General features: G+C 39.7%; 1 protein-coding gene across 7 annotated transcripts in view; it reads right to left on the minus strand.

Moving 5' to 3' along the window:
* The window catches only part of LOC112179015, a 40,727-nt gene that overhangs the window by 1,702 nt on the left and 17,926 nt on the right, over positions 1 to 21,099 (minus strand). For 5 of the 7 annotated variants that reach the window (XM_024317313.2, XM_040511238.1, XM_024317310.2 and 2 more), the window contains one exon: positions 7,083 to 7,165. In XM_024317313.2, coding sequence (XP_024173081.1) covers positions 7,083 to 7,165 — 83 coding nt within the window. Of the gene's footprint in view, positions 1 to 7,082; positions 7,222 to 21,099 lie in introns of all 7 variants that reach the window. The other 2 variants (XM_024317311.2, XM_040511239.1) reach the window with 2 other exon arrangements.

Consider the following 21,099-nt stretch of genomic DNA (forward strand, 5'->3'; position numbering starts at 1 on the left):
CACTTGTTGAGACAAAAGAGAGCTTGGTCGATAAGGATTGGGTACGCGGAGGTCCACCGGCCAACACAAGCCTCCAGACCAATAAAGTTTTGTATAAGTTCAATAAGTTGAAGACACCATTTGCAACAACAAGTCCGGCCACTGAATCTCCAGGTAAAACCATCGCGAAATTATGAGTAGATAAGTTTGAACCTCAAATTAATTAAACTTCAAGTGTTACAACAAACCCCATTTTCGATGAGAATTCAGTCAATTCGGAGTGAACCTAGCATACCTACTGGCAGAAACTCTAGAATTCGCCATGGAAGGAGATGAATTTGTTGAGAAATGGGTTTTGTGAAGCCAATGAGTGGTGCAATTCAAGGCAGTCAAAATTTCAAAAGCGAGCAGAAGATCGAAGACTTATGGAGAGAGGTTGTGAATGTGCTTCTTGTTAGAACCCACATCGATATGGTGATGGGGACAGATTCAGACCCTCCAAAAAGCTCACACGCCGCGAGACACAAAACGGATTGGACCCGATTAGAGAAAAGAGATGGGTCTTGCGGTTTTTGGGTTTGTGGGATTGAGGTAGAGGAAGAAGGGTTTGGGGATTAGGACTCTAGGGTCTGGAGTTTATGGGTGAGGGAGTACGTTTAGAGGGAGGTGAAATGGGAATCGAGATCAGAAAATGTTAGAGAGAGGATTGAAGGAAGAAGAAGAAGGATTTTTTTGTTGCAATTTTTTTAGGGCTGGCCTCAGTCGGTTATGCATTTTCTAGTACTAAACTCGGAACCGGAACCGATTATTGCTTATATGTTTGGGTTTGCTGTTTTTGGGATCAAGAACCGAGGTAGAGCCGAACTGACCATGCTCGGGTCGGTTCCTCGGTTTTTCGGTTCCTTGTTCGATTCCTCAGTTTTTCGGCTCCTCAATTTTTTGGTTCCTCTATTCATAATCTATCTAAAAAATTAAAATAATTGCTATGAAGAAGGAGGAGGACAAAAGAAGAAGAAGAAGAAGAAGAAGAAGAAGAAGAAGAAGAAGAAGAAGAAGAAGAAGAAGAAGAAGAAGAAGAGTTGTGGCAAAGAAGTGAAGAAGGAGGAGGACAGAAGAAGAAGAAGAGTTGTGGCAAAGAAGTGAAGAAGGAGGAGAGAAGAAGAAGAAGAAGAATGGTTGCTGTGATAAAAGGGAAGAGATGGGGGAGACTGATTAAAAAGAAATAAAGGACAGAGAAACTGAGAGAGAAAAGGAAGTAGTGAGGGAAGAGATGGGGGAGAATGATTAAAAAGAAATAAAGGATAGAGAAAGAGAAGAAAAAGGGAGGCAGTGAGTGGCTGGCTGACAGAACAAATGGGAGAAAGAGAAAAAGAAAGGGGGTAAGGGCTGACAGAGACAAATGGGAGAAAGAGGAAAAGAAAGGGGGTGAAATGGGAATGAGAAAGAGAGAGACAAAAAGGATGAGTTTAATATACAATAATATGGGAGAGATGGGAGAGAGCCCACTTGCTGACATCAAACAAGGTAAAAATATACAATAATATAATAAAAGCACCTCGGTTCGGGTAAAGGCAAAAACTGAATAAGGGAACCGAAACCGAACCGTTACTATTACACAAGAACCGAACGGAAAAAAATGACTAAATTAAGAGAGAAAACCGAACTGAACTGACCCGTTCGGGTCGGTTTGGACCGGTTCCTCGGTTTTTCGGGTCTAAAATCCCAGCCCTAAATTTTTTTGTCTTCAAATGACAATTTTACCCCATAAAGTGGACCCCATTGTTAGAGTTAACGTCCAATTTAGACGGTTTAGACACGGCTAACTGAAATTGGAAAACTCAGGGGTGTTTCTGATTAAATTGAGACCACAAGGACTAATATGAAGTTACCCTCAAACCTCAGGGGGGTAAACGGAATTTAATCCTTAATATTTTAAGGGTATAAAAGTAAAAAATTTCAGTTTAGCTCACAAAGTCTCTTCTCTTACTAATATTTATTTATTTATTTTTGGCAAACTACTCCCGCTCTTTTTCATGAGTGTCATTGGAAAGAAAATGTACCAATAATATTCACATGGTCAGTAACTGACCAAGAATATTATGCTCAACTAACTATGAAACTATATATAAAAAAGTCTCTGAAGATTTTTTTTTCTGACCTAGCGTGCTTTGCTAGGGTTTCTTTCTAGGTTTCTAGGAAGCAAGTAACAACCTACCATGGATATATGGAAATTCTCAATTGGAATTGCAGAGGTATTTGCAACGACAGTACTGCTAGGGCTTTGAAGGATCTGATTGCACAAAACAGGCCTCAAATCGTCTTCCTGTTTCAAACTAAAATCAGTCAGATGGATGACTTCTTTACTCTCTATCATGCACTAGGCTTCTCTCACTGCCAAGAGGTTCTGAGCGACGAGCACTCAGGTGGGTTGGGGATGTTTTGGAGTGAGGATGTGAAGGTGCAGGTTGGTACTTTCTCCCAGCACCATATCAACATTGAAATTGATGGCGGGGCTGGTAACCGTAGATGGAGTCTGACGGGGTTCTACAGTTATGCTAGAACATCGAAGTGTGATAGATCGTGGCAGTTGCTTCGTGAATTGAGGGATCTGGATGCGCTACCCTGGATTGTGATTGGCGATTTCAATGAAATCTTTAATAACTCTAAAAAAATCAATGTTAGTGTAGAAAGCCAAATGAGAGGTTTTAGGGAAGCCCTAGGTTACTGTGAGTTGTTGGACCTAGGGTTTCATGGACCCCAAACAACGTGGTGGAACTCTGAAATGCAGCTGAGGTTGGACCGAGCCATCTGCACAACGTCGTGGTGTAATATATATGGGTTTGCTTATTTGCAGCATCTTGCTCCAAGCGACTCAGACCATATACCAATCTTACTTCATGTAAGCATTGTGCCTTTAGTCAACAGGCTATGCTATCACTGCTCCAAGTTTGAGGCGTATTGGCTGTTGCATGAAAAGTGTCACGGGGTTGTCAAAGCTACCTGGATGACTGATGTGGTCGGATCACCTCTGTTCCAAGCAACAAAGAAAATAGCACATGCTAGAATAACGCTTGATAAGTGGCAGAACACACTTTCGAGGAAAGGCAACAACAAATGTTAAGGGTTAGAGTAAGACTGGAGGAGCTCTTGGATGTCACGCAGTCTGAGGTAGTTCAAGTTGAAAAGAAACAGTTGATGGAGTGGCTGCAGATGCTGCTATCACAAGAGGAATCCTTTTGGCAACAACGTTCTAAGGTAACTTGGTTGAAAGAGGGTGACAGGAATACGGTCATTTTCATCGCAAGGCTACAAACAAGAAGAGAAAGAATATGTTAAAGGGGTTATATGATGAAGCAGGAAATTGGTGTGAAGATGATGAAGGCTTGGAAAGGGTGGTGTCTTCATACTTTACCAAGATGTTTACTGCTTCAGAGATCGACTATGAGGCTATGGAAGCTACGTTGGAGGCCATTCAGCCCTGTGTTTCTCAAGAAATGAATTGCTATGTGCTTCATATTTGCTGGATGAGGTAAAGTGTGCACTTCTTCAAATGTACCCTACTAAATCACTAGGACCGAATGAGATGCCTCTTATATTTTTTTCAACATTATTGGGATACTATTGGAACAAAATGTCATTGAGGCTATTCAGAGCATTTTGCAGTCAAGTCAGCTTCTCAGGCAGATCAATTTCACTCACATATGTCTTATTCCAAAAGTTAGTAATCTGAAGCACATGTCAGATTTGAGACCTATAGCTTTGTGCAATGTTATTTACAAAATTTGTTCCAAAGTCATTGCTAATCGTTTGAAGATAATTTTATCGGATTTGATATCTCCTTTCTAGATTGCATTTCTCCCTGGTAGGTTAATCACCAATAGTATCCTTGTGGTGAATGAGTTAGCTCATTTTGTACACAACAAATGAGAGGGCAGTGACAGTTATATGGTGTTGAAGTTGGACATTAGCAAGGCTTATGACAAACTGGAGTGGTTATTCCTAAGGAGAGTAATGGAGAGATTTGGGTTTGCTCATTCTTGGATTGAGATGGTGATGCAATGTGTTTGTTCTGTGAGATTTTCCTTTTTGGTGCTTGGCAAGCCTCGGGGTCTTGTGATTCCGAGTAGAGGTTTGAGATAGGGGGATCCGTTATCTCCATATTTATTTCTCATTGGGGCTAAAGGTTTTTCGGCTTTACTTAGACAGAAGCAAGCTTCTGGTCTTCTTCCTAGTATTGAAGTTTGCAATAAGGCTCCTTCAGTTAACCATTTATTGTTTGCAGATGACAATATGCTTTATGCTTACGCTTCTTTGGAGGATTGCTATGAGATACAAGATGTTATTGAGACATATGGGAGAGCTTCGGGTTAGTTGGTCAACTTTGATAAAAATTTTGTGGTGTTTAGCAAGAATGTACTGGTCTCAATGCAAAAGGAAGTTTCTAGTCTTTTGGGGTAGGAGGTTGTGGCTTCACATGAGAAATATCTGGAACTGCCTACTTATATTGGGAAGAAGAAAATGGTTACTTTCCAATATCAAGGAGAATTTGGCTACGAAGTTTGCTAACTGGTAAGGGAAATTGTTAAGTAAAGCAGACAAGGATATCTTAATAAGAGTCGTGGCTCAAGCCTTACCTACTTATGCAATGAGTGTATTCCGTTTGACAAAGAATTTTTGTGAAGATTTGGAGTAGATGTGTGCACGATTTTGGTGGGGTAGTGCGGAACATAAAAGAAAAATTCATTGGAAAACCTGGAAAGCTTTGTGCAACCCTAAAGAAGAGGGGGGCTAGGCTTTTGACGCTTACCTGATTTCAATTTGGTTATGCTTGCAAAGTAAGCTTGGCTCGTGATTAATAACCCTCATTCTTTGATTGCCCGGATTTACAAGGAACAATATTTTCCAGAAGATTCTTTTTGGAATGTGGAGCCTCTTCCTTCTCCTTCTTTCTCTTGGAGAAGCATCTTCTCTACAAGAGATTTATTACGGAAGGGCACTTATTGGCAGATTGGTAATGGCACGGCTAGCTGTTAATGTGTGGACTGATTCTTGGTTGCTTGGTGTACCAAACTATAGACCTAAAATGGATAATGCAGCATCCTCTAATATTAGCTTGGTGAGTGACTTAATAAGTCAAACAGGTGTTTGGAATTCTGCTTTGATTCGTGACAGCTTTCTAGTAAAGGAAGCAGAGGCGATACTATCTATTCCATTATCTTCAAGAGAGGTCAATGACAGAGCCATATAGAGCCTTGAAAAAACATTGAAAATTCACGGTAAAAACTGCTTACTGTTTCTCTTTTTCTACTTCTTCTGCTAGAAGCCCTTTTGAGCTGCCGGTTGGTGTGAGTTTTTGGAAGAAGTTGTGGAGTGTGTTAATTCTTAATTCAGCTAAAGTCCACATTTGGAAAATATGTCATGACATACTTCCATCAATGGAGAGATTGGTCTCCAAGAGGGTTGTCTTGGAGACATTGGTTTGTCCACTTTGTTCTAACACTGTTGAATCTACCATTCACTTATGCCGTGACTGTCCCTTCACTAAACAATTGCTACAGACAAATGGTGTTTGTGTTCCAGGTATGTTATAGTCCTCATGTTGTGCACTAGAATGCTTTGGAGGGGTTTAGCTTTTGTGCAAGTGAATTGTCATTGAAGAACTTTGGTGAATTGATGTTTTTATTGTGGAAAGTGTGGAAGGAAAGTAATTGTAGAGTCCGAGAACGCAAAATTAAGGTAGATAATGATGTTATGATTATGACAACATCCAAGCTACAAGCTTTTCGTTTTCACAATGTCCAATCTAATTAAAGCTCAAGGAGTGAGGACTGGGAGATTGATTAGGTGGAAGGCTCCTCCTGTGGGGTGGTTTAAGGTTAATGTGGATGGCTCATATAATCATACAACAAGGAGAGATAGCTATGGATTTGTTGTTAGAGATTTTCAAGGCTCTATGCTTGCTGGAAGGGATAAGTCATTATCGGGTTTGATATCTCTGGAGCATGCGGAGGTTGTGGCTTGCAAAGTGTGGTAATTCATTTTATTGTGGAGAATGACTTCTTTCCAGTCCTGTTGGAGACTGATTCTCAGGTAGTTGAAAGGCAATTGGCTTTCAGGGATGGCTATAATACTTCAATGCTAGGGCGAATTTACGATGATATAGGAGTCATCTTGGAGGCTCATGCTAATTTGCAGGAGGTTCATACCAAAAGAAATGCCAACAAAGTGGCTAATCTTATGGCAGCTTATTCCAGCTCTCTAAATTTTTGTTCTCCTTCTTTCGTACAAGCTGCACTTGCAGCTGACGCTTGTATCGTATAAGCTTTCATTATCATCAATAAAAGCATGACCTCCTTTCCCCCCCAAAAAAAAAAAACTATGAAAATATATAATTTAAAGTTGATTTATTTTGCTTTTCACATTTGGATGTAAATATAATAGTAATTGAGCACATTTCAATTCGTCATATTTACCGTGAAGCAAATGGTGTTGCTGATAGACTTGCGTACCTTGCTAGTTTGTTTGCTATTGATGATGTTTGGTTATAGGAGACTCCTGCTATTATTCAGGATGTTCTCTACGAGGATTATTGTAAGTGTTTTCCTGTAGAACGGGGTTAAGGTTTTATGTTCCCCCCGTTGCAAAATCATACTATTAATATAATAAATGGAACCAGGTGTAGGGCTGAGCCTCCCAGCTAGGCTGGGTTCCAAACCCCTTTAAAAAAAAATAATAGTAATTGAGCATACCTTTATTAATTAGTTATTGACCAGGCAAACATTACTGAAAAATGTACATAACAACAAGGAGTAGGTGCGGTTTTCAAAAGAAAAAAAGGTGTTTGATTTTAGTTGTATTTCTATCTTCTCTCTTTTCTTAGACTTATTAACCATATTCCATCTTGAATCCTAGTTCAAAATTTTATCGGGTTCAATACTCTCTAAGAGTGTCTGTGAGTTACATACTTTATGCAATTTCAAAATTACTAGATATATGGTTAGAAATTACTCTCGAAATTACTTTATCAATTCTCATATCACTTTGCAGAAATTATATGCATAAGTAGGAAAATTTTTCAAATTTATATAGTTAGATTTTCTGACCTTGAACCACTGTAGTTCTCTTTGCATCTGTAAGGCTGCACCTTGGATTTTATCAAGCTTTGCAAATGGCGATACCCTCCCTGCTGCATGTAGAATGTTATTGTAGAAAATGTCCATAGTAGTTGTGGCATCTTTTTTCCTAGAATCGTCAAACTCATGGATAAGGTTATAAATTTCTTCTTGACGGCATTCAATGGCAAAGTGAAACATGTATTTCTTGTTTATATCATGAACGCCGACGAGTACCGGATTTCTCTTAAATAGAAGAGTAATAAACTCAACATGTCCTCGTTCTACGGCTTGAAACATTGCTTTTTGCACAAAGCTATTACACAACTGATCAACGCTCATATCCATATTGTCTGTTACATGGCACATGCAATCCAGAATTTCCTTGAATCGATTATGAGTCAATTTCATTTGATATATGCGTGAGATTCCTAGTTCCCAACAAAATGATTTAGCAACACTGTAAACCAATTTGTTGTTTTGGTCAAAAATGCTGTAGACATGTTTAGACAAAAATTTGGAGAAATCAATGCGGTAGATATTTTGGGTAAATGCGGTGGAGATGCGAAGCAAATCGACAGAATAAGAACGCTGCATTACATATCAAATTATCAAAATATATTGGCAGAAGAAATCTCAAGTTAAAAATAAAGGGTAAAACTATGGTATGTTAACATTTCTCATACATCAACTATTTTTACCACTTTAAGGACTCATGTTACCACTTTGAGGACTAATAATACTATTTTGAGGACTCATGTGGTAACTAAGAAAATTTACCACTTTAAGGACTCATGTTACTATTTTGAGGACTAATATTACTATTTTGAGGATTCATTTGACCACTTTTAAGGCAATTGTATGCATGTCATACGTTAACATATTGTAGAATTTTCCAAAAAGAAAAAGAAAACTCCACACCCATCAAATTATTTTTTTTGGTTGGACACCATACATTTTGTTTATATGGTTCTACGGTTCTACCTTAAGAGGGAGCCTGCAAAAGCCAATTTTGTGGACCTTAACTTTTCTGACCAACCCCCACCTTGAACTAATGAGTTCATAGGATTTACGGTCCCTATATATTTGTTCTTGCGTACTAACTTCTAACAAAACCAAAAACAGATAAAAATTTCCTTAACTGGCATATCAGTTCCATTCGGTTTGGCTAAATTTCAAATCGTGGATGTATTTCTAACAAAAATTTCACTTTTCTCATAAAAAAATAAATTTTTTTTTAATTGTAATTTTACATACAGTAAAATCTCAATAAATGAATGTTTGATAAATTAATAACCTTGATTAAATAATAAATTTCTTCAATCCCGACTAGGGACCAATGTATATTACCAAGAACCTCACTAAATGCATAAGATAATAATTTTTCTAGACTGATGAAATAAATGAAAGAAATATCTTGAAAAATATTAATTGTTTGGCTCTAGTTTTGTTGCAGCTGGTCAACAGTCTCTTTTCTGCGCGGGCGTGCCAGCACTGTTCAGGTGCGGTCGTCGGGGGTGTCCCTTGACCTGACTTCTTTCGAGTGATTGTGGATAAGGAGAGCACCAACCTCGTCGTGGGATTCTTTGTGCCTCGTGGTGAGGACTTTTGCTAAGCTTCTTCAAACATTGACGAGAATCCTATCTCCTTGTTCCCCACGAAGCCTCACTCACTTTTTCCTTTGAGGAAGATCTGAGTAAGGAGAAATCTTCTCAAGAGAGATCTGAGTGAGGAGAAATCTCTTTGAGCTTGGCGAAAATGTTCTTCGCGAACAAATATTTCTTGTGAAGATTTCGTTGGCCTTCTCCTTGAGCTCTGCGAGAATTTCTCCTTGAGCTCCGCGAGAATTCTATCACCGTGTTCCTCGCGGACAAATATTTTCCCCGCGAACAAATGTTGACTATTGGCTCAAGGGAAATCCGAGTGAGGAGAAATCTTCTCAAGGAAGATCCGAGTGAGGAGAAATGTTTCTTCAAAATCACACAATCGATACTCGATGTCGTAGATCGAGCAAAGCGAAAATCACTGGGAAGTGGGGAGAACTTGCTAAAGCGTGACTTTAGCTTAGCTGGTTTGCAAGGGCGTTACCCTTGCTTGGCTGGTTCTGTAACCGTTGTGGTCGCGGTACTACAGTCGGCTCCCGAGGAGACTAGCATCGAAGCACGTTGATAGAGGGTTTGGTGGCACTGATAGTCGGCTCCTTAGGATACTGGGACTGGAGTGTGATCATCGGTAAGAGAAGGAGAGGGGTTGCTCACCTCTGGGGATTGGATAATCATAGAGATTAATTGATGAATTGGTTGTCTTCTTGCTCTTTCGTGCTAGCCTCTTTATATAGGCTATTCTTGCTGGAAGAATGTAGAATATTCTATTATAGATCAGGAGTATATGACCTGTAGACGCATTACCTCGGGAGTCATAGCGAATATCTCAGATTAATTGTTTAATTAATCTGGATATGCTTAGAATAAGAGTAAAGCTGACCCCCTATTGGATGCAGGCAATTGGGATATACTATTTAAGCTCATCCTCGCAAGAATTCCATCATGGTCACGCACTAGTATAGTCATGATGATAGATTCCTGCTTTTCTGCGATAAAAGGTGATCGCGTGGTCCTATATGCCCAACATATTCCTTTATTTGCAGGGAAGCCTTCACTGTTTCCCTTCAATAGTCATGTGTGCAAGGAATCTTGATGATTACTGTTCACCACCGCGGGTCATGGGCTCCATTTTGGGCTCTCGCGGGAATCTCCATTTGGTTTCCCGCACGGCGCGAGGTGAGTCCTTTCCAGCTTGGGCCGCTAGTTCAGCCCATGGTGCTTGTCCTTCTTGGACCTAGCCCAAAGTCACTTTTGGGCTCAAACATTAATAATTGATGAAATATAAAAAAAAAATACTATATAAAAATTCAAAATACATAATAATTAAAGAACTTTTAACATTTTATATTTTCTCAATTTAACAATTCTCAGAATATCATTGTATAGTCCTTTGCTTTTTCTTTGTGTCTTAATTGAATTGAACTTCATACTCAATTTATTGCAATGCATGCACCAGGTTTGGTATTTTTTTTTATTTTCTAGCAAGTAGTTATTCAAAGTTATCATTGCTTGAAGCGTCTCATTTGAATAAATATTTGGTATAGCATAATTGTCATTTGGATCTTGATTATCTTCGATAGACAACTTAATCAAATTAGATTATGTTATATAATTCAACGAGGAATAACATAGAACTCTCTCTGTAGTAATAAATATTCATTTATTGATAAATGAATAAATTTATTTATCGATAATATAATAACTCCTCTAAAGTAATAATTTTCCGTAGTCCCAACATTATTCCTTTATAGAGGTTTTACTGTAAGTTAATAGTTATCCAAATAAACTTAATATCCACAATTTTAATGTGAACCGAGAAGCAAAAGGTCGAGTTGCGTATAGTACAAGAAAAGCTTAATGACATCATGAAAGAACTATACTCTCCAAAGCAATATGAGGAGCGAAGACTCCTTCATGTCAAACTTATTCAGCTTCTGGCTCAGCAAGAAAAATATTAGAGATCGTAACTTGGCTTTTTTTTCACAGGAAGGCTACTAATAGACATACCAGAAATGCAATTAAGGGTTTGAAAGATGGTCAAGGTGTTTGGTAGACTCACCCTGTCATTGTTAGAGGTTTATTAGTGAACTATTACAAGCAAGTTTTCACTAGCAGTAGGGTTAATGTGGAGGCCATTGATGAAGTGATTTCGGCCACTTCGCCGAGGGTAACTACTGAGATGAATGACGCCCGTCTTCAGCCATACACTGAGGATGAAATCAAGGCTGCGTTGTTTCAAATGCACCATTCAAAGAGCCCGAGACTGATTGTATGTCTCCGTTTTTCTTTCAAAAGTATTGGCATATTGTGGGTATGGATGTATGTGTTGCAATAAAAGTCTTCATGGCTTGATTACTAATGCAATCAACTTCTATTAAAAAAAAAAAGGGACAGTTTCTCTTAATCATATTTATAGAGAGTGCAATATGGTGGCTGACTGCTTGGCCAAAAACAGTATTAACCATGACTATGGAGTGATTGAATTTGCTGACCCTCCTCCTCATGCTTTGCAGGCTTACTTGGATGATCTGGATTCTGTTGGTAGATCACAAAAGATGAAAATTGGGCATGATTCTGATGCTGTTTAGTTAGCTTTTTCTTTTTTCTTTTGCTGACCTTTCTGGCCCTCTGTTAACCAAAAAAGAAAAAAAAAGGGACGGTGATTTAGTGCTTGAGAGCTTATAAAATAAATGAGAAACTCATAGTAATTGACCACTTATAATATACAAATTATATGCCCTTTAGTTGAATCATAAGAACTTACCAAAGTTTTTATTCTATTTACTGATAGTATACGTATAAAATTACGTTGAACCCTCCCAAAGCAAAACCCAGAATCGGATTTTTGTTATCTAATAAAATTATAAATTTTAACTAACTGTACACTGGTAGTTTGGTTCGATTTATCGGTTTGTCATAAAAACTAACCGAAAATTGCAATGCAAATCTCGATTCGGTTCGTTTATTGACCAGTCAGTTCAGTTTGATTTTGGTAAATTTTTTATGTGTTTAGTTTTATTTTGGTTAAAATATTAACTAAATTCAGTTTGCTTTCTCCAACTTAGGGGCTGAAATCATGTTAGTCCCTAATCTTTGTTTTTAATCAAGATAATGCATCATTGGTGTCTAATTCTCAAAAATCCATCAAATTGTGACGTCAGATGATGGTGTGGCACCGACAGCCTGACCCATTTTTCTGATTTTTAACCCACACTAAGGCCAAAATGGATATCTCACTATTTAAACCCGAAGCTCAATCTTGTCGAATCTTCCACCTCCGATGGTGTTTCACTACAAAAACCACGCTCTCTCTCTCTCTCTCTCTCTCTCTCTTTATCTCTCTACCCTCACCCTCTCTGCCTTCTCTCCTGTCGAGAACTGCCTCCTCAACTGCCGCTCCACCTTGGACTCCGCAGATGATGATGTTCGCCGTTTTGTTCCGGACTCATCCACTTCAACTCGCTCAAAATCTTGGGCTTTGGGGGTATAGAAGATTGAGTTGTGAACGTCAGAGAAGGGCGCATTGAAGGAATTAAAGGTGCGAGTTGATTTGGAGGAGGGTCCAGTAGATTCGAGATCGAAATTTGGAGGCTTAGAAGATGACATTGGGTCCGATTTGTCGGAGGTCTTGAAGCCATAATCAGAGCTTAGGAGACTGATTGCGGCTTGACCAATGTGGCAGTGGCTGAAGGGGAGTTCTGCTCTGCTGCTCCTTTCATCATCGACTCGTGATTGGAGACCAATCAGCTGTATTAGAAGGCCACCAATCCCACACTTTCGCCTTCTTATCTTCAAGGTCAGTGTGTATACAATTTTGTATTTTGTTTGGAATTATATGTTTTGGGTGATTGTGAAAGTGGGTTGTATGGGTGATCATTAATTTGTGGCTGGACTGCTATTTTGCAATGCACTGGCTGTACTGAATGAGCACAGGTTTCTCGCTCGAATGGGGTTAAGTCTGAAAGATGATCAAGCTAGGGATGAGAGGAAGAAGCTCATCAATTTCAAGTATTGGGTCACAGGAATTTTACAGGCAGTCGTTGGTCCAAGCAAATCCTCATATTGATGAACGACATGACATCACTATTTGCATTCTGTTATTGATTAGGTACTGGCTCTAGTTCTTCTTCAAGGCTCTCATGAATTTGGTAGACTTTATTTGAGTTCATCTCCATCCTCTTAGGTGGTGTTTGTTACGTGGGACTATTATCTCTCACCTTATTTCCTATAATAGTCTAGGACTCTTCTAACTTGGGATATGCTATGTTAATACCTGACCCATGTTTGAGACTGTTTAGGACTAAAGAGCAGAATAGTCAAAATAGTCCTAGTCCATGTTTGTTTGTGTATTGGACTAAAAGTTGGTAATTTGTAGAGACATGAACGATTTTATGAGTTTGTGAGAAGAAAAGAAAATTGGAATGAGAAAGCTGAAGACAAATCCTAATCTGAAGACAAATTGGAATGAGAAAGCTGAAGAGAAATCCAGAAATTGTATCGCTTACGTGATTAGTTACAGTTACTTGGTCAGTTACGTGACCAGTTACAGTTACTTGGTCAGTGACATGGTCAGTTACGTGACCAGTTACATGACCAGTTACAGTTACTTGATCAGTGACATGGTCAGTTACATGGTCAGTTACGTGACCAGTTACATGACCAGTTACAGTTACTTGGTCAGTGACATGGTCAATTACATGGTCAGTTACGTGACCAGTTACAGTTACTTGACCCAGAATTGATCAACATTCAAAATCAATGAAAACAAACAACCAAAGAAGAAGATAAAAACACAGACGTTGTTAAAAGAAAGAAAAAACCCAGAATTGATCAACATCCAAAATCAATGAAAACAACCAACTAAAGAAGAAGATAAAAACACAGACATTGTTAAAAGAAAAAAAAAACCCAATCTTGAAATTGATCAATTCTTAGCAAATCAAGCTACCCAAACATCAATTGTTACAACCCATAAACAATTGTTAATAGAAAATAAATCCAGTCTTTAATTTAACAAATCACAGTTAATACATGAGAAGAAGAAGCTAGATGGGGTCGAAGGGAAGAGTGAATCAGAATCAAAGCAAAAGGAGCATGACAAAGAAAAGAAATTGAACCTAGAAGTTCAAGGAGGATGATGTGCGATCGAGAGTGGAGAGACGAGGCTGAAGCGCGAAAGAGAAGGAGAGATAAGGCTGAAGCGCGCAAAAGGGAAGGAGAGACTAATGCGTTGTTGAAGCCCGTGCTTCCATAGTCCGATGAGATTTGGGGATTCTATGTAAGAAGGTTGGGAGCTGATGCGGGGACTCTCTAATCTCATTTAATTGAGTCCTCATGTGTGCCAAACATGGGATGAGTCTTATTTTCTTACATAAGTTACTCCAATCCAGTCCAGTCCCATGTAACAAACATAGCCTTAGAGTACTACTTTGTCTGGTTTTTATTATTGGATCATTTGAGGATCAAACTATTATTAATTAGTATGCTTTAATTCTGGATATGTTTATCAATAATTCAATATCAGTTTTTTTTTTTTTTTTCCATAGGGTTTTATCAATATCAATTATATTGTTGAAGGTGCTTAATTTTGGCCTTTAATTCTATATTTAATTATGTTTTCAGTTGTAGCATTTGATCGACATATGGTTCTTGTTAATGTTTTTTTTCTTGATCAAAAAAATATTTTTTTGAACGAAAATAGGTCAGCTCTTTCATTAAATTCAGCAAGCAGTACAAGAATGAAACATCGTGATGGGGTCAACAGAAAGCAATTGTTCCTTAGAACCTCAAAAAACCCTATTCTAAACGAATAGCATCTCAGAAAGTCCCTAGTACACCCACCTTTTAGGAAATACACGCACCATTATTCTAACAAAAACCAGAAACCTCGAAGTAGGCATAAAAGGTAACAACTAAGGCACTAGTTTTTGCGACCCAAACTAAAATTAAAAAAGAACCAATAGTCTAGTCAGACCCCCTTATAAAAAAGAGGAATAATGACTAAAAATAAAATATAAAATAAAACCTTAATTTTCAGGTGGGCCGAAAACAATCGAGTCCACCATATTCCAACCCAAGCCATTAAGAACCCTAGCCCAACAAAGCTAGGGTTCCACAAAGCTTGCAAAAAGCTCCAGCCAGCCGCCGCCGTAAAAGTCCATCCGGCCACCACCGTTAGCCAAATCACCCTGACCACCACGGCCAAGTTAGCCCCACCACCCCCGTCGAATGGGAATCCCAACGAGAACCTCCGACTCGGAACCAAGCCAACCAAAGTCCATGCCCGAGCCAAGCCCCACAATCGCCTACAAACCTCAGTTGCCACAACCCAAAGCATCGTCAAGCAACAAACACCGCCATCCACTTCAACCACAAACCCACTGCTGCATATCCATTTCTGGTTAGGCACCAAATCATCCTCATGGCCACCATCCGGGGCTTGAGAGAGGAAATTAGGTAGATGTCGTCGGACTACCCCGCCTTCATCACCACAACTTGGATCAGACAAGGAGGAAAACCCATCCTGCCAGATCGTAGATATCCCACCGCCGCTAGCCAAGAAGAGAGACGGAGGAGAAAACTCTCTTACGAGAGGTAGAAACATACCGATATACAGATGGACTTATATCATCACAAGAGTTTGTTGATATTGAATATTACTTTCATATTCTATGCATAAAATCAATTAAAACATTTGATCAAAAATATATGGTTTGGACCAAATTTGTTTTAGCTTTGTTTTTTTCAAAGGTTATTTTGGGAATTTAATCGTTCTTTTGGGTGGAAAAACTGAAAGTGGGCTATGCTGTCGGTGCCACATCCTCATCTGACGTCACAATTTGATGGATTTCTGAGAATTGGATACGAATGATGTATTTGAGAAGTTCAGGGATGATCCTGATTAAAAAAAAGAAAAGACATCAAGGACTAACATGATTTCTGCCCCTAAGGTAAACTGGATTTAGACCTTGAAATATTGTATGCATATTTTCTACTTTAGGTATACTAATATATCTCTTCTTATAGCACCGTATGTTAATCCTCTAGATAGAGCTCTAGACTAAATAAATGCGGATACCGGCAATGGGCATCTCCAACATGTTAGAGAGCATAAATCATTGGCTACAATTAAGCCATAACCTAGGCTACCGTTTCTGCTTTGCTGTGTAATTACTGTGATAGCATCAGTTTAGGATTTGTTTTATATTTGTTGTAAATGCACTTTATTCTCTCTATGTAATAGCAACATATCTGCTGCTATATAAGCTGTATAGTTGTATAAACAAAGGCTATGAAAATCACTTTCTACATGGTATCAGCCTAGGTCTTGGATCCTTACCTGTGTGTAATCTTCTTCTCACGTATTGTTCTTCAATCTTGTCCTCTTGCATCTCTTCGTTTTCCTTTTTCCCAGTAGCAATCCTCCTTCTTCCTTTTCCAATATTCCTGCCTCTCAGCAGCACTAATCCTCTCTCAGCAACAACAATCATTTTGCAGCCAAGACCAGCAACCTTCTCAATCCAGACCGCCTTTAGATTGCCTGCATTACTTCCGTCCCAGGCCTCGCTGACATCATTTTGCAGTCCTCCCTGCAATTGTTTGGCTTTTCCTGATCAGACCATATCAGATTTGGCCTCTCTACGTCATGCAGCATCACATGTTCTCTTCTCCTACCTGGGCTTCCACTTTTTCTCCATGCCCACAAAGGTCATCCAGCCCAAGTATTGCTCCCTATTTTGCTGGGGTCCACTATGCTGCTGATCCAAATTGGTACCCGGACATCGGTGCAACCCACCACATGACAGCCATGCCTATCAACAATCCCCAATCTTATGGAGGGCCTCATAGTGTATATATGGGTAATGAGGACTCAATGCCCGTTTCCCATACTGGTAACCTCCCCTTGTCGTTAGGTTCTTCTAATTTCTCTCTACAAAATGTCTTTCGCATTCCGTCAATTCGTAAAAATCTTCTCTTTGTTGCTCGTTTCACCAAGGACAATCTTGTTTTCTTCCTATTTGCTCCAGATTTCTATCAAATCTATTGTTTACATACTGGTCGCTTGTTGTTTCAGGGCCCATGCAAAGATGGTCTCTACCCACTACGCTTGTCTTCCGAGTCCACAGTTCCTCATGCACTCTCCTCTGTTCACTCGTCTCTTTGGCACAATCGCTTAGGTCATGCTTCCTCTTTTGTTTTAGCTCGTTTAGGATCTACTCTTGGCTCCAAACTTTCTTTTAATTCTTTTTGCAATACTTGCGCATTTAGCAAGTCCCATCAATTACCTTTTCCTTCCAAAAATATTTCCACTTCTTCTTTATTTTCTATAATTCATAGTGATGTCTGGATGTCTCCTACCTTGTCTGTCACTGGTTTCAAATATTATGTTCTTTTCACAGATGAATACTCTCGTTATACATGGCTCTATCCTATGCGCCGGAAAAATGAGGTCCTTACTCACTTTCAAAAATTAGTTGCCATGATTCAAAATATTTTCCACAGTTCTGTCCAATACCTCCAAAGTGACAATGGTACAGAATATGTCAACAATGCCTTCTCCCAGTTCTGTGACTCTTTAGGCATCTAACAACGATTTTCTTGCCCATACACTCCCCAACAAAATGGCCTTGCTAAAAGAAAACATCGACATATTGCCACTATGACTCACACTCTCCTTCTCACCTCGGGTGCTCCTCAAAATCTTTGGGCTGAAGCTATTCTCACCTCTGTATATCTCATTAACCTTCTTCCCACTCCTACTCTAAATTGGGATACTCCTCATACACGTCCCCATGGTCATCCTCCTTCTTATTCCTCTCTTTGAGTCTTTGATTGTTCCTGTTTTCCTCATCTTAGTCCTTATGTCTCCAACAAACTCTTGAGTCGTAGTATAGAGTGTGTGTTTCTGGGTTACAGTCCTCAACATAAGGGTTACCGTTGTCTAGATCCCACCACTGATCGTGTTTATGTCTCTAGGCATGTTTTATTTAATGAAACATCTTTTCCATACAAAAATTTGCAGGTACCACTTCCTGGCCCGCTGGAATTCCAACTTTTGACCAGTGGAGGTCCACTTCCTACCTCAACAGCCTCAATTTCCAGCAGCCCAAGTTCACAGCCCAATACCCCAAGTCCAAAATCTGGTCAACATTCACCCACAGTGTCTCTCGCATTAGACCCGCCCTCCACAACTCTCGTGCTTCCGCGTCCTTCATCACCTACCCAACTGCCGTCGCCGCCGCCGCCCACCAGTCGTGCTCCTTCGGTCGTCCCTTACTGCCTTCCACCTACCACTGGCCTAGTAGATCTCATGCTACCTTCTTCGGCAATTCCATCCTCACCTCCCTCCGTCCCCCGCGGTTCTCCCCTCTCCAGCCTGACATTCGGCCAGGATCCTCCTCAGTCACCGCCGGCATCCCTTCTTCCTCAATCTCCGCCGGCATCCCGTGCTCCTCATTCGTCATCGACTTCCCCTTGGCCTCAGTCGCCCCTAGCACCAGTTCTCCAGTACAGTCGGCGTCGTCCTCATCGTCAGCTGACAGCATCCCAACCTCCCTCACCGGATTCCGCTCTTGCCGCGCAACCACCGGTGATGTCTCCTACCCCAGTTGCTGATCAAGTTAACATTGCATCTGACCCACCTGCTTAGTCTACCGCTGCTCAGCCACTAACCAATGACGCTCCTCCGGTCGCCGCCCACCAATTCTTGCACTAGCTCCTCCAGTCCCTCCACCCATTCATCCCATGACAACACGCCTTCAGGATGGCACTATTAAGCAAAGAGTTCGCACTGATGGCATAGTGAAGTACCCTCTTCCTCGTGCCCTTCTTACTACTCTTGCTTCTACTGAACCTACCAGTTACACTGAGGCACCCAAACAACAAGTGTGGCGTGCTGCCATGGCTGATGAAATTAATGCTCTGTTGAAAAACAACACTTGGACCCTTGTTCCTTCCTCTCCATCACAGAATACAGTTGGCTGCAAATGGGTGTTCCGAGTGAAGCATAATCCAGATGGCACAGTAGAACGTCACAAAGCCCGTCTTGTGGCTAAAGGATTTCATCAACAACAAGGTATTGATTATGAAGAAACCTTCAGTCCTGTGATTAAACCTGCCACTATTCGAATTGTGTTTTGTCTTGCTGTATCTAGAGGCTGGTCACTTCGTCAATTAGAGGTCAAGAATGAATTTCTTCATGGTTTTCTCAAGGAGGATGTATATATGACTCAACCACCAGCGTTCATTGATCCAACCCAGCCATCTCACGTTTATGGTCTCAAGCAAGCTCCTCGTGCTTGGTTTCACTGAATGACGTCTTTCCTATTGTCGGTTGGTTTTGTTCAAAGTTTGGCAGATTCTTCTCTATTCATTTTTCGTCATGGAGTACACACTATTTATTTTTTGTTGTATGTTGACGACATTGTGGTTACAGGCAGGGGCCCACTGGGTCCCGTGCCCCACTCAGATTTAAAAAAAGACATTAATATATGTATATAGTTTAATATTATATTAATATCAGATTTGTATTATATATTTTTATATTATTTTTTTCTGAACTTAATCATCAACTTCACGTGCTCTGCTCTGGAGCTCTTCTTTTGTTTTGTTTTGGGTTAATTTTTTGATGGAATTGTTTGAGGAAGCACACGTCCGACCTTTTAGTAATATTATACAATATTTTTCTTTCCCAAATTTGTTTGACATCAATAATAGAAATTGTTACAATTAAAGATTTTTATTTTCTTATTACTTACAAATTTTTAAATCTAATAAAAAAATTCTAAAAATATATAATAAAAATCTGTGACATATGGTTCAGACCAAAATAGATGTGACATATCCACCGGTGTACTTATTTTTGACGTTAGCATTGATTTTACCAGTTGCGATTGCAAGTGTAGAGAGAGTATTTTTTTGCTATGAACATTGTAAAGACTCGTTTACGTAGTCAAATGGGTGAAAACTTTATGAATGATTACTTGATTTCATATTGAGAAAGACATTTTTACTAGTATATAGATAATGAGACCATCATGCAACGATTTCAAAATATGAAATATCGTCGAGGAAAAATCTTTGTAATAGATAGAAATTATATTTAAACATTTTGTATGTTTTTATATATATATTTTTTTGTGCCCCAGTGAACCTAAATTCCTGGCTCCGCCACTGGTTACGGGTAGTGACAATCAGCTTCTCCAAGGAGTTATTGATGCATTGGGCTGTGGTTTTGACATTAAGGACCTTGGTCCTCTGCATTACTTCCTTGGTTTACAGGTCTCCTCTCACAATCATGGACTTCACATCAACCAACTCAAGTATGCCCATGATCTACTTGTGAAGCATGATATGTTGCTTAGTCAACCGGTTAGCACACCCATGTCTGCCAAGGCCATCCTTACTGCCACCGAAGGAGACTCTCTTGCCAATCCTACAACATTTCGAGCAATTGTTGGCTCTCTCCAATATTTGACAATCACTCGCCCTGACATTGCCTATGCAGTGAATTCTATTTCTCAGTTCATGAGTCACCCCTGCATACTACATCTGATTGCTGCCAAACGTATTCTTCGCTACATCAAAGGGACTCTTGATCATGGCTTGTTTTTTAGTCCCCAACGTCAACCTACTCATCTTGCTGCCTATTCGGATACTGATTGGCCTAGTTGTCTTGATTCTCGCCGATCTACCTTTGCCTATTTTTGTTATCTCGGCACTAACTTGATCTCTTGGTGTTCCAGAAAGCAGCCTATCGTTGCTTGTTCTAGCGCCGAGTCTGAATACAGGGCTCTTTCTCATGCTAGTGCCGAGACCACTTGGTTAGCCTTCCTACTTTATGAACTGGGTGCACACATCCAATTTCCTATTCTACTGCATTATGGTAACCTTAGTGCAACATACATGGCTTCTAATCCAGTATTCCATGCCTGCACTAAGCATATTGAACTTGATTATCACTATGTTTGTGAGAAGGTGGCTCTTGGTAGTCATCGTGTTTGCTTTATACCATCCATTGATCAGCCAGCCGATCTTCTTACAAAACCACTTCACAAGCACCGTCATGCTCTTCTTACTCACAAACTTGTCTGTCCAAGACCGTCAAGTTTGAGGGGGAATGTTAGAGAGCATAAATCATTGGCTACAATCAAGCCATAACCTAGGCTACCGTTTCTGCTTTACTGTGTAATTACTGTGATAGCATCAGTTTAGGATTTGTTTTATATTTGTTGTAAATGCATTTTATTCTCTCTATGTAACAGCAGCATATCTGCTGCTATATAAGATGTATAGTTGTATAAACAAAGGCAATGAAAATCACTTTCTACACAACATACTAGCTATTTCAACAAAAAGTTATAATTTTGACTAATTGTAGATAGTTTAGCACCCCAGCAGAATAG

The sequence above is a fragment of the Rosa chinensis genome, chromosome 7, assembly GCF_002994745.2.
Source record: "Rosa chinensis cultivar Old Blush chromosome 7, RchiOBHm-V2, whole genome shotgun sequence".
Classification (NCBI taxonomy): domain Eukaryota; kingdom Viridiplantae; phylum Streptophyta; class Magnoliopsida; order Rosales; family Rosaceae; genus Rosa; species Rosa chinensis.